Source organism: Vombatus ursinus, unplaced genomic scaffold (genome assembly GCF_900497805.2).
Source record: "Vombatus ursinus unplaced genomic scaffold, bare-nosed wombat genome assembly UNPS02014932.1, whole genome shotgun sequence".
Lineage (NCBI taxonomy): Eukaryota > Metazoa > Chordata > Mammalia > Diprotodontia > Vombatidae > Vombatus > Vombatus ursinus.
In genome coordinates, this window is record NW_020954710.1 from 7071120 (window position 1) to 7084332 (window position 13213).

A 13213-nucleotide genomic window follows, 5' to 3' on the forward strand; every position below is an offset into this window, starting at 1 on the left:
AGAAAGAAAGAAAGAAAGAAAGAAAGAAAGAAAGAAAGAAAGAAAGAGAAAGAAAGGAAGGAAGGAAGAAAGAAAGGAAGAAACGAAGGGAGGGAGGAAGGAAGAAAAACTGTTAAGCAAAGTCAGCTGCCAGTAATTTTTCTGATGGTGTAACAAAAAAAAGTTAACCTCTGAGTTTCATCACATATTCTCCAAGGTCTTCTCAACTGGTCATTACAATCACTGAGAGCTCCACTTTGTTTCATTGCTGATTCCCTTTCTAGTGTTGTAGTTATTATGATACACACACACACACACACACACACACATTATGATATATTGTTCCCATTTTTTTCTGAGGTACTGATTTTTTACAAATGCAATAAAGTTATATTACATTCATATACCACAATTTGTCCGGCTGTTATCTAATCAGCTGACGCTCACTTTGTTTAAGTTTGATGTAAGGGAAACTTGGGTGGCACCATAGTGGATTGAGTGCCAGGTCTGGAGTCAGGAAGATTCATTTTCAAATCTGGTATCAGACACTTACTTACTAGTTCTGGGCAAGTCACTTAACCCTGTTTGCCTCGGTTTCCTCATCTGTAAAATGATCTGGAGAAGGAAATGGCAAACCCCTCCAGTATCCCTGCCAAGAAAACCCCAAACAGGGTCTCCAAGAGTCAGACACGACTGAAACAACTGAACAGCAACAACGAAGGAAAACTGTCCCAAGTGGCACGAGTTGCCTTGGGAGGTGGGAGATCCCCCTTATTGCAAATGTCTAAGCAGAAGCTGGATTGGCATGGGGCAGTACCAGGTAGAAAGGATTCTCGTTCAAGTATGGGTTACGGGACACAGCCTCCTCCGGTCCTCCAACTCTGGGATTCTGCAAAGTGAGCAGGCGCCACCTAGTGGCAATACTGGCTACATGCACTCAATGTACAGAAAATAGTACCCGAACATCCCCAGGTTATTTTTTAGCCATTTATGACCTCTGTCTGAGATAAATCATGATTTACGCCAAAGAGAGGTATATGTGTGTAGAATTCAGGCACCTTATCAATCAATCAACAAAAAATTTAACAAGTATTAAATGCCTACTGTGCTAGGCACAGTGCTAAGCACTAGGGATACAAGTAAAAAGAAAGCATTTCCACTCACAATAAGCTTACATTGAAACATATACAGCATAAATAGAAAGTAAATAAATACAAAGTAGTTTACCACAAGTTTGTTTGGGAGGATGGACACCGGCAGTTGGGAGGATCAGGAAAGGCTAAAGATGCAGAGGATAGTTCTTGGACTGCATGTTAAAGGGAAAGATTGCTTTGTAAGGCAGAGATAAGGAGCATGTGGATTCCAGGCAAGGGGGCAGCCGGTACAAAGATGTGGAGATCATCTGTGTGAGAAGCAGGATGGTCTGGCTGGATTACTGAGTGCAAGAGGTCAATGATGTCCAATGAGGCCAGAAAGAGAGGCTGGGGCCAGGGTGTGAACGACTTTAAAAACTAAACAAGGGGCAGCTAGGTGATGAAGTGAATAGAGCTCTGTCCTTGGAGTCAGGAGGACATGAGTTCAAATCCAGCCCCAGACATATGACACTTGCTAGCTGTGTGACCCTGGGCGAATCACTCAGCCCTGATTGCCTCACCAAAAAAAAAAAAAAAAAAAAAAAAGCTAAACAGAAGTTTGCATTTGATCTTCAAGGTAAATAGGGAGACATTGGTTTTGGTTGAATTAGTCATGTGGTCAGATCAGCACTTAAGGAAAATTACTTAGCCCATAGCGATGGGTTAGAGGGGAAGAGACAAGACAGGGAGGCCAATTAGGAGGCTGTGGCAGTAATCTAGGTGAGAGATGATGATGGGGCTTTGGACTAAGGTGGTGGCTGTGTGAGTAGGAAGAAGTCAGCAGCAAGAGATATTGTGAAGTTAGAAACAACAAGGTTTGGCAGATAATTGGAATGAAGGAAAGTGAGGAGTCCTCTGAAAGGAGACACTAGAAGGATGGTGGTGTCTTTGATTACATAGGGAAGTTTGGACGAGGGTTTTAGAGGGAAAGAAGGTAAGTTCAATGTTAGACCCTGGATAGAAAGACCTGGATTCCAATCTGCATCTAGCATTTACTCACTGTGAGACCCTAGGTAAGTCATTCACCTTTTCTCAGCCTCAAGAGACTCCTTAAGTCTAAATCAGAGCTCTAAAAAAGTATTTAGTGCAACCTACCCATTTTACAGACTGAGAAACAGGTCCAGTGCATTAATTGCCCAGAGTCACATTGGTAGTATCAGAGGCAGGTTTGGATCCTGCCTGGGCTGTTTCCCTTGGACCACACCTGCCAAATCCCAAGTCCTCAGAGTATCAACTGCTTGTGTAAACTTGAAGAGGGTTGATGTGATCAGAGAAAACATTTATTCATACAATCGGTCATCCTTCTGAGTGATGCAATCCATTCCTTTCCTCTTGCAATTATATTGGGAATCACAGATTTAGAGCTTGAAAGGGACTTTAGAGATCATTCAATCTAACTCCCTCATTTTACGTGAAGGGAAAGCTCACAGGAGGCTCACAGGAAGTGAGAGGCAGAGTCAAAATACAAACCCAGCTCTTCTGGCTCCAGAACCAGCAATCTTTCCACTGTACCTCCTCTCAGTCCCCCCAATCTTACCTTACAATTCTCTGTGACCTTCTTGATCTCTGAATCACAGGCAAGCAATAAAGGTAGAGGGACGTCTATCAGGGAAAGAATGGGGGCTCCCCCAACTTAGGAGACTTTTCTGTTCACGGTCTCATGACACACGATGCTTTCTGTTCTAGAGTGTCCCTCAGGCTAGATTAGACCACTAGAGGGCAGTGGGAAGACCAGGAGGATAGAGAGCATGGGGCGTCCCAACAGGAGGCTGCTTTCTTTGTCTTCTTTCTCTGGAGCCTAATGCAGTGCCTAGCACTTAATAGATGCTTGTTAATTAATTGATTGAGTGATCTTCATCCAGGGCTCTAAACCTAGCTAGCCGTCAGATCATAGCTTAAGAAATGGCTCAGGGGTCAGAGGAAATGGGTTCAAATTCGAACTCATTTAACCTCTGCTGGCCACAGTTTCCTCATCTGTAAAATGAGGGAATTGGACAAGATGGCTTCTGTGATCCATCTCTAGACTTTTGATCCTGCGAAACCTTCCATTTTATAAATGAGAAAGCCTAGGTCTTAAGTGACCTGCCCCAGGTCACATATGTTTTAAGTGTCAGGGCTTTAGAGTGGAGGGAAAGCTGGACATGGAGTCAGGAAGACTTGAATTCAGATCCCAACTCTGATCCTTACTGGTTGTAACTTACTAGTTGTGTGATCTGGGGTAAGTCACTTCATCCTTGGAGCCTCAGTTCTCTCATGTTTGGAGTGAGAGAGATTGAAAGGATGATTTCTAAGGACCCTTCCAGCTCGAGGGTCTGACCCCAGCATCCTTTATACCACACTCTCTTGTGGCAGAGTTGAGCCTAGAAGAAGCCCAGCCTTTGAAGGGGACCCTAAGGGGATCTAGCCCACTCTTTATTCCAACAAGAATCTCCTCTCCAAGGCAAAGGCAGTGGCGCAGAGAAGAAAGAAGATAGTCTGGGGTCTGAGAGTGTGGCCCTGGACTTTGTTTTGTGTATATTTAAAAAATGTTATTATGAACTTAATAAACACCAAATAAAATGCCCATTTCCATATAAGTAAAACTTGCTTTTCATTTTAAGTTTATAATAAGTTCAATATATAACTTTAAAAGATGTCCTATTGGTAATTCTTTCTGACATTCCTTCTATTCTGTCCATTTTTTTCAATGCTTCATTAATTCCCTTTCTTTCCTCCTTTTTTTCCCCCTGCCTTTCCCCTACCCCTTTTCCCACAAATCTGGCCTTACTTACTAACTGTGGGACCCTAGGAAAATCACTTAACTTCATCTGCCCCAGTTTCCTCAACTATAAAATGGAGATCTTAATAACACCTACCTCACAGGGTTGTATTATGAGCATCAACTGAAATAATATTTGTGAAGTGCTTAGTACAGTACCAGGCACATAGCAGGTGCTCAATAAAGGCTTGCTCCCTTTCCCCACCCCATCTACACTTAAAAAGAAAAAAAAAAGAAAGAAAAACCTTTGTACACAGTCAAGCAAAATAAATTCCCACATTAACCATGTCCAAATATGTATTTCTTTTTCTGGTGAGGCAATTGGAGTTAAGTGACTTGCCCATGGTCACACAGCTAGTAAGTGTCAAGTGTCTGAGGCTAGATTTGAACTCAGATCTTCCTGACTCCAGGGCCAGTGCTCTATCCACTGTTCTACCTAGCTGCGCTCAAAAATGTATTGCTCATTCTGCACCTTGAGTCCACTGCTTTTCAATCAAGCAGTGGATAGCATCTCTTTTTTTAATTAAAAAATTTTTTTAAATGAAAAAAATTTTCAAAACGAATTTCTTTCTCTTCCTCTCCCCTTCTCCATTGAGAGTTTTTTTTTTAAAGAAAAATATGCTGTTACAAGCATGTATAGTCAAGAAAAGCAAATTCCTGAATTACAATGTCCAAAAAAATGCCTCATCTGTACTATGTGTCCATTCCTTTCTGTCCTGAACAGTAGCCTGTTTCATCAGGGGTCCTCTAGAATTATGACTGGTCATTGTGTCGATCAGGATTCTCCGGTCTTTTAAAGCTTTGTTTATGTAATACTGTTCCCATTGCAAATATTTGCTCTTCTGGTTCTTCTCACCTCACCCAGCATCAGTTTCTGTAAGTCCTCCCAGATTTTTCTGAAACTTTCCCCTTCATCACTTTTTAATAGCACACATTCATAGATCCATATCGTAACTTATTCAGTCATTTTCTGACTAATAAGCATTTCCTCACTTTCCAATTCTTAGTCACTATAAACAAAGCTGTTGTAAATACTTTTGTATGAATGGGTCCTTTTCCTAATTCTTTGATCTCCTTGGAGTATAGACCTAATAGTGGTATTGCTGGGCCAAAGAGTATATATGCACAGTTTAATAACTTTTGGGACATAGTTCCAAATTATTTTCCAGAATGGTGGCTCCAGTTCACAGCTCTATCAACAGGGTAATAATGGGCCTGTTTTCCCACAGCATCCCCAGATTTTATCATTTCTCTCTCTCTTTTTTTTTTTTTTGGTCAACTTTGCAAGTCTGTTGAATGTGGAACCTCAGAATTGTTCTAATTTTAATTTCTCTAATTATTAATGATGTAGATCCTTTTTCACATAACTATTGGTACCATGAATTTCCTTCTCTGAAAACTGCCTATTCATATCCTTTGACCATTTATCTATTGGGAAATGGTCTTACTCTCATAAATTTGAATCAGAGAACCTTGCTATAAAGATTTTTTTTTCCATTTACCTGATTCTCTTCTAATTTTAGATGCATTGGTTTTGTTTGTGAGTGCTGAGACATTTCTACCGGGATGTGGCCTCTGTGTAGCTACAGCTTTTTTAGAGCCACAGGTGAGAGTTGAGTGCCAGGTGGACATCAAAGATGGAGGAACAGCCCTCCCACCAGAGGTGCTAGTCCTCCCTGAACATTCCATATTAGTCATGTTGTGAAAGAAAACACAAACAAACACACACAAAAAAAAGAAAAGTGTAAAAAAACCAACAACCCTGTTTTGCTTAAAGCGAATCCTTCCTTTAATCTACTCTATCTCTTTTTCTACCCTTTCCCTTTTCACCTTTCCCTCCTGTTGAGTGTACTGTATTTCTGTACCCAACTTTTTGTGTGTACTATTCCCTCCTTTGACCATTTCATATGAGAGTAAGATTCAAGTGTTTCTCGTTATCCATACACCTCAGTCTTGTTTATATAGACTTCTACTTGTCCTCCCCAATTATATGAGACAATTATTCCTATCATTCCTCACCCCACTCCACCCCCACCTCACCCCTGCTATATTTCTCTTCCTTTCCTTTTCCATTTTTCTTTTAAGATCATGAAAACATAACAGAACTATGCCCACACCCTCTATCTAATTAGAATCTCTCTGTGACCCCTGCTGATGAGAGAGTTCTGGGGGGATACATCTATACTCTCACCATATCACAGTGTAAACAGTTTATCCCTTATGATTGCTCGCTCATTTTTTTCCTCCTGATTCTCGTGACTCCTTTGTTTGAATTTTAAAGTTTCTATGTGAAGGAAAGGGAAGAGAAGGGAAGGGAAGGGAAAGATATGGGAGGAGTCAGAGAGGCAGGGGAAACAAGCTCTGACTCTTAGTGCCTTTCAGAAGTGGGGAAGGTGCTGCCACCCGTGCAGAAGTCTCCATGCTAGCTTTGTTGGGCTTGCTGACCTGCTGCTTCCGCTCAGTGTCCTGAGCCAGATCACAGGGGATTATGTCTTAAATAGCATGGAAAGTTTGGGAGTGCTCCGTGGATTCCAATACAATTGTCTTGAATGGAGAACATAGCTTCCTGAAGAAGCAGCTTGCCCACCAATGGCCTGGAGCATTTCGTAGTGGCATTGTTTAATGTAATCAGCCCTGAATCTAGAGTCTGAGGATCTGGTTTGAATCCTTTCTCTGCTACTTGGTAGCTGTGGGACATGGGACCAGTTACTGCCCCTCTCTGGGGTTGGGGGTTTCCTCCTTTGTGAAATGAGAAGTTTAGATTCCCAGCTACACATTCTTGGAGTCTCTCATGGCTTCTGAGCTCCTTACCCTTCATTTGAAGGGCTGCTATTAGAATGAAGGAAGGTTTGAGAAGTGGGATGGATCCACCTGAAATTCTAAATAACATCCAGACCAGTGCCTTCAGGCACTACCCAACCAATTTCTTTTCTCTAAGTGAAATCATCTCATTGACTCCCTCAAAAAAAAAAAAAGAGAAAAATTAAAAATAACAGGGTGGTGTGTGATGGACTGTTATTGTACATACAATAGGTATCGTCTCCCTGCAATTAAACACACCTAAATTAAAAGTTAGAGGAATTCACCTGAGATCATAAAAGTGTTTTTTTATTCCCTGATTTCCTTTAATTAGAAGCCAGAAGCAGGAGAGTCAAGTAGCAAAGGCATCATTCAAGTGAGGTGGGGAGGTACCAGGATTTTAAAATTCCCTGAAGCAGAATTCATTCATTCATTCATTCATCTCTACATTCATTCAATCATTCATTCAGCCATTCAAAAAACCATAGATTTAGAGATGGAAGGTGCCCAAGAAGGCTCAAAAGGTACCACCCCACACTTATCGGATTGTCTAATATGACAGAAAAGGAAAATGACAAATGTTGTAGGGGATGTGGGAAAATTGGGACACTAATGCATTGTTGGTGGAGTTGTGAACTGATTCAACCATTCTGGAGAGCAATTTGGAACTATGCCCAAAGAGCAATCAGACTCTGCATACTCTTTGACCCAGCAATACCACTACTAGGACTATATCTCAAAAATATCACATAAAAAGGGAAAGAACTTATATGTACAAAAATATGTATAGCAGTTCTTTTCATAGCATCATAGAATTGGAAATTGAGGGGAAATTGAGGCTGAACAAGTTGTGGTATATGATTGTGATGGAATGTTATTATGCTATAAGAAATGATAAGCAAGAGACTCTCAGGAAAAAAATCTGGAAAGAGTTACATGAACTGATGCAAAATGAGATGAACAGAACTGGGAAAATATTGTACATAGTAATAGCAATATTATATGATGATCAACTGTGAATAACTTAGCTATTCTCAGTAGCACAATGATTCAAGACATTTCTGAAGGACTTTTGATGAAAAATGCTATTCACTTCCAGAGAAAGAACTGATGGAATCTGAATGCAAACTGAAGCATACCCTTTTTTACTTTCTTTCTTTTTCTTCTTTTTTGTCTGTATTTTCTTTCACAATGTGACTAATACGGAAATATGTTTTGCATGATTACACATGTATAGCCTGTAGCAAATTGCTTGCCTTCTCAATGAAGGAGGAGGGGAGGGAGAGAGAGAGTTTGGAACTCAAATTTAAAAAAAAAAAACAATGAATGTTTAAATTGTTTTTGTAATTGTTTTTACACGTAATTGGAGAAAAATAAAATGCTAAATGAATAAAACAGAAGTCTAGGCTCATGTATTGAGAACTCACAGAGACTTCAGAAGCTAATCTGACCCCCTCTTTTTTTTTAATAGATGAGGAAACTGAGGCTTAACAGATGTTAAGTGATTTGTCTAAGATTATCCAAACAGAAACTGGAAGAGCTGAGATTAGAACCCATATCCTCTCATACCAATCTATCATTCCTTCTATTATGCTTTCTCCATTCCAATACTCTGAACCACTGAACAAACAAGAGATGTGAACTGAGAAACATAGGTGGGGAAGGACAGGGACATGAAGAATTCAGAGAAGCATGAGAAGACATATGAACTGATGCAGACTGGAATAAGCAGAACCAGAAAAACCATATAAACTGTGACTATGACAATACAAACAGGAAAGGGGTTCGGGAGAAAGATAAACTGAATGCTGCAGGATTGTAATGACAAACTTGGAACCAAGAAAACATATCTTCCTCTCTTCTTTGCAAAAGTGGTAGATTATATTCTAAGCTCCCTCCTAGCACTAACATTCTGTGTTCTAAGGTCCCTTCTAGCTCTGACATCCTGTGTTCTATGGTCCTTTCCAGTTATGACATTCTATGTTCTAAGGCCCCTCCTAGCTTTAACATTCTGTGTTCTAAGGGCTCTGCCAGATGACATTCTCTATTCTAAGGCCCCTCCCAGTCCTGACATTCCATGTTGTAAGACCTTCCCAGGTCTGATCTTCTGTGTCCTAAGCCCCTCTCCAGATTCTGACATTCTGTATTCTGGGGCCCCTCCTGGCTCTAACATTTCATGTTCTAAAGCTCCCTCCTTATTTTCATTTTTAATAATTCATTCTATTTAACTGAGTTAGAAATGTCCTTGGGTTGAAGGCTCTTAAATTTCCAAGATGTGTTATTTTAGTACCTTGAAGAATTTTGAAGAACACTTTATAAACTTAATAGTTTATAGACCTTGGACAGCTCACTTATCTAGACGGTTTTCTTTTTGTCACATCTAACATAGTGCCTGGTTGTCCCCATGCCTGGAACACTTTCCCTCCTCTGCTCTACCTACAGACCTACTTCCTTTAAATTTCAACTAAAATTTCACCGTCTACAAAAAGTCTTTTCCAACACCTCTTAATTCAAATGACTTCTCTCTTTTAATTATTTCCCGTTTATCCTGTATACAGTTTGTTTGTACATAGTTGTTTGCCTGTTGTCTCTTCCATTAGCCTATGATCAAGGCAGGGCTGTCTTTTGCCTTTCTTTGTATCCCCAACACTTAGCACCATGCCTGACATGTAATAGGTGCTTAAATCCTTGTTGACTGACTGGCGTGGCACTTAATAAGCGTTTGTTGACTTGACTTGAATTGCAGGGTAGGGGAGCTGGAGCAAATCCTTATTAGCTTTGTGATCTAGGACAAGCCGTGTCATTTCTCTGCGCCTCATGTTGCTAAACATTTTCTGAGAATATATTACAATCTTTCAATGGATTAGGCTTCTGTGATTTTTTCAAAAGATAGGTTCGCCAGGGATGTGGTAGCACAAAAGTATTCCAAGGAATTTGAACCCCTTTCAGTGGTGCCCATGTAACCAGCCTCCAGGACTCTTTTCCAGTGACAAAACTTTCTCTTGTCTCCAGCCCAGACCCCACATGCACACTCCCACCTTTCAATAGAAAAGCATTAGACCAAAGTTGCTAGATGTTGCAGTGGATAGAGCACCAGACCTGGAGTCAGGAGGATATGAGTTCAAATCTGGCCTCAGACACTTACTTGCTGTGTGACCCTGGGAAAATCACTTAACCCTGATTGCCAAAAACATTTTAAAAAAGAAAAGTACTAGACTCACAATTGAACTTGTGGTTCTTTAGCAATTTTCATTCTTACTATTAAATGAGAGACACCCAAGGTCTCTCAGACCTCTAAATCTATGCATAGAAGTTAGGGATTTTTAAGGTATGATGATGAGCATGCTAGATTTAGAATCAGAGACCTGAATGTGAATCCCAGTTCTGCTACTTACAACTCTGTGACCCTGCAAGTCAATTCCCTTCCCTGGGTCTCAGTTTTCTAGTCTGTAAAACGGACTAGATAATCTATACAATTCCTTCCAACTGAAATATATGATATGGTCCTAGCTGTGTGAGCCTGAGCAAGTCACTCCCTTGTTCCAGGCCTCAGTCTTCCTATCTGCAGATAGGAAGCCCTCAATCCGTGTTCCTAGGATCACCGAGCTTCTCCTGGGTATCACTAGCTCCTGTTAAATCTGGGGTGTTCATCTGTGGGAGAAAGCTGCCAGGTCAGTGGCCTTGTGTAATGCATTTATTTTGCTGCTGTCTACACAGAGCCCCCCACCTCCACCCAGCCAACACAAGTTAAATATCTGCCTGGAATATTCAGAGGCAGGAGGAATTTAGGATGGAGATCAGGACTAGACCTGTGACTTCATTAGGATAGAGAACTCCCAGGTGAGGAAAAGCCCTCCACCAAAGCATATTGGCATCTTTCCTGAAATTTATAGTCTTTAGAGGGTCAGAGTATCAGAAGTCGGGCTCAAATCTCAAGCCTTCCTGACTTCCAGAGCAATTATCTATCGACTATTTTGTGCTGCCTTAGCTCAAGGCAAATATTCTCATGCCCCTGGGCCTCACTGTTATTAAGGAAGATGCTGGCTAACACTTTCTCTTTCTTACTTGGAGGTCCTCCCCCAAGCCAAAGGAGCTTCTAGTTTCATCCAGGAGTCTCCAAGTTGGAAGGAAATATGCAGCATCTACCTGGCTTGATCCGTATGGGAACAAGAATCCCTTCTAAAATATCTTTGATTGATCCACCAGTCATGTCCTCACCCAGCTTGAACTAAATAACACACATTTTATTGACTTAGACTGAAAAAAGTAGAATCTTTTATGCACAATAGAATTGGACTCCTGCCTTCAGTTTCTCAATGAAATTTACAGCTTTGATGAAAACCCCAAAGGAAACTCACAACATTGATGAAAGCTTCAATTCAGCCGAAAGTAAACCTTTCCCCCTCCCCACTCTCCTATGACTAGAAGGGAGTATGAATAGGAGCCCTGAGAATTCGAACCCTAAGCAGGACAGAACAGACCTGTAGAGCGTAATAATGAAAAGAGTCTAAATAAACAAGTATGTCCAAAGAATTGCTGTTTTTCCTTAAGGGGGATTGGGGTTAAAAAAAAAACAAAACAAAACAACAAGTGCACAAAATATCTCCTTTGGCTCTGCCAAGAAGCCCCCAAAGTCCCTCCTGCCTGCATGGAGGCTCCTAAATCATCTGGCTGAGGGCTGTTTCCAAAGAGCGGTGGGGTGAGAAGCTGGCCAGCTTGGGCTCCAGGTCTGAGCAGCGCTAGCAACCTCCCAATTTCTAGGCTTCACAAATAGGTCCTCATCTTGCTTCAAAGGGAGGGGAAGCAGACAGCTGCAGCTTGGGTTCCTGGGATCTTAAAAAAATGAATTATCCTTGTTGGACCCAAACTTTAGTCCATATCCTCTAAAGTCCACCCCACTCAAAAACCACAGCACCAGCCAGTGGTGGCATCTTCCTCGGGCCAGCCTCACCTCCATTATTCACCCCACACACCTCCATGGACCAGTCCCACCGAAGTAGGAATCCCCATTCCCAGGGCAAAGTCCCCTCCCCTCAACTCATCAACTACAAACCCAAGTCAGAAACCCAACTTGTTACCCTTTCTGCTTTTTTAACAGGAAAAAAAAAAATCGACTGAAGGTCTGAGGCAGATTCTGTTTCCTGAAAAGGGGGTAGGGGGGAAGTAAGCCTTAGGTCTGGAAGCGTGTAAGCCACTGGTCAGACCCAAGCTCCATCATGGAGCCCTCCGAACATGAGATGGCTCAGGGAACCATCCTGGAAATCTTGCTCTTCTAGGCGGGGTGGGGGTGGGGAAATTCCATGAGAAACCTGGAATTCCAGTGTAGTGTCTGACGTCAGAGATCTGGCTTGGGGAAGAGGGGGAACCTGGGGAGGGAATTCCTGGGGAGCGTCTGACGTCAGAAGTCTAGCTGGGCGGAGGGTGGGGAGGAGAGCTGGGGTGGGAATTCCTGGGGAACACCTGCAGTCAGAAGTCCCGCTTGAGGGCGGCCGCCGACGCTCCATGGATGCTGGACAGCTCCTGCTCCCTTCCAGTGGATGGGCAGGGGTGCGGCTGCAGCCGGGGCTGCGGCGCGGTAGCCGCTTCCGGGCTCCCCAGGACTCCGAGGCTGGCAGAACCCGGGGCTCTGAGAGAAGGCACTGTAGCTCCCGGGTGGCCCCCCGACAGCAGGGGCACAGCCTGGCTGCAAGTAGGCTGGCTGCGGCTGGCCCAGCGCCCAGGGCTCGCCCAGCAGGTAGAGCGGACGCTGGGGCAGGCAGCAGGGCAGTTCCGCTAAGGCGAGGGGCGATGGCGTAGGGGACTGCCCTGTCGGGGGCCCCGGGGGCTGCGGGACGCGGGGGCGGGGGCGCCGGCGGCGGCGACGACGATAATCGCCCTGGTCGAACATATCCTGGAAGGCCGGGTCCAGGGCCCACAGGTTGCCTTTGCGCTCTCCGGGGGCGCCGGGGCCGCCGTCCGGGGGAACCTTCACGAAGCACTCGTTGAGGCTGAGGTTGTGCCGGACGCTGTTCTGCCAGCCCTTCTGGTTGCGCTCGTAGTAGGGGAAGCGACCCACGATGTACCGGTAAATCCCACTCAGGGGCAGCCGCTGCTCAGGGCTCTCCTTGATGGCCATCGCGATCAGCGCTACATAGGAGTAGGGGGGCTTCTGCAGGGGGTCTGGCCCTGCCCGCCCGGCCAGCTCGGCTGCGCCTCTGCAGACTAGCGCCTCTGCAGAGGAAGTCCCGGAGGGCACGGGCTGGGCAGCGAAGTCCTGAGTAGCCATCGCCTACCTTCTGCGCTTCGTGGGCTCTCTGTAACGCGCGCCCCTGGACGGACCCGAAGGCCCGATGATCTACTCGCCTTTCTTCCTCTGGTCTAACCGCTGGCACCTTCCGCTTCCTACCCGGCCGCTGCCTCCCCTAGACCCAGACAGACTCAATTTGGTGTCTCAGGAGGGTCAGAGGGTCCAAGAATCAGACTCCAAATGATCCAATGTCCTCCCTTCCCCGAGTTTGAGTCGAGTGCAGGCCCAAGGACAGAGGATCAGCATGCATCCTCGAGT

General features: G+C 43.8%; 1 protein-coding gene and 1 long non-coding RNA gene across 2 annotated transcripts in view; both read right to left on the reverse strand.

The window, feature by feature from the left end:
• Nucleotides 1-2733, reverse strand: part of LOC114029463 — an 11376-nt gene extending 8643 nt beyond the window's left edge. The window contains exon 1 of the long non-coding RNA XR_003567494.1: nt 2650-2733. This is a non-coding gene — a long non-coding RNA (uncharacterized LOC114029463). The remainder of the gene's footprint in view (nt 1-2649) is intronic.
• Nucleotides 2734-12067: 9334 nt separating this feature from the next.
• Nucleotides 12068-12934, reverse strand: LOC114029442 (forkhead box protein L2-like). The gene has a single exon (XM_027843881.1). The coding sequence runs from the start codon at nt 12932-12934 to the stop codon at nt 12068-12070; it is 867 nt and encodes a 288-aa protein (XP_027699682.1).
• Nucleotides 12935-13213: the final 279 nt, after the last annotated feature.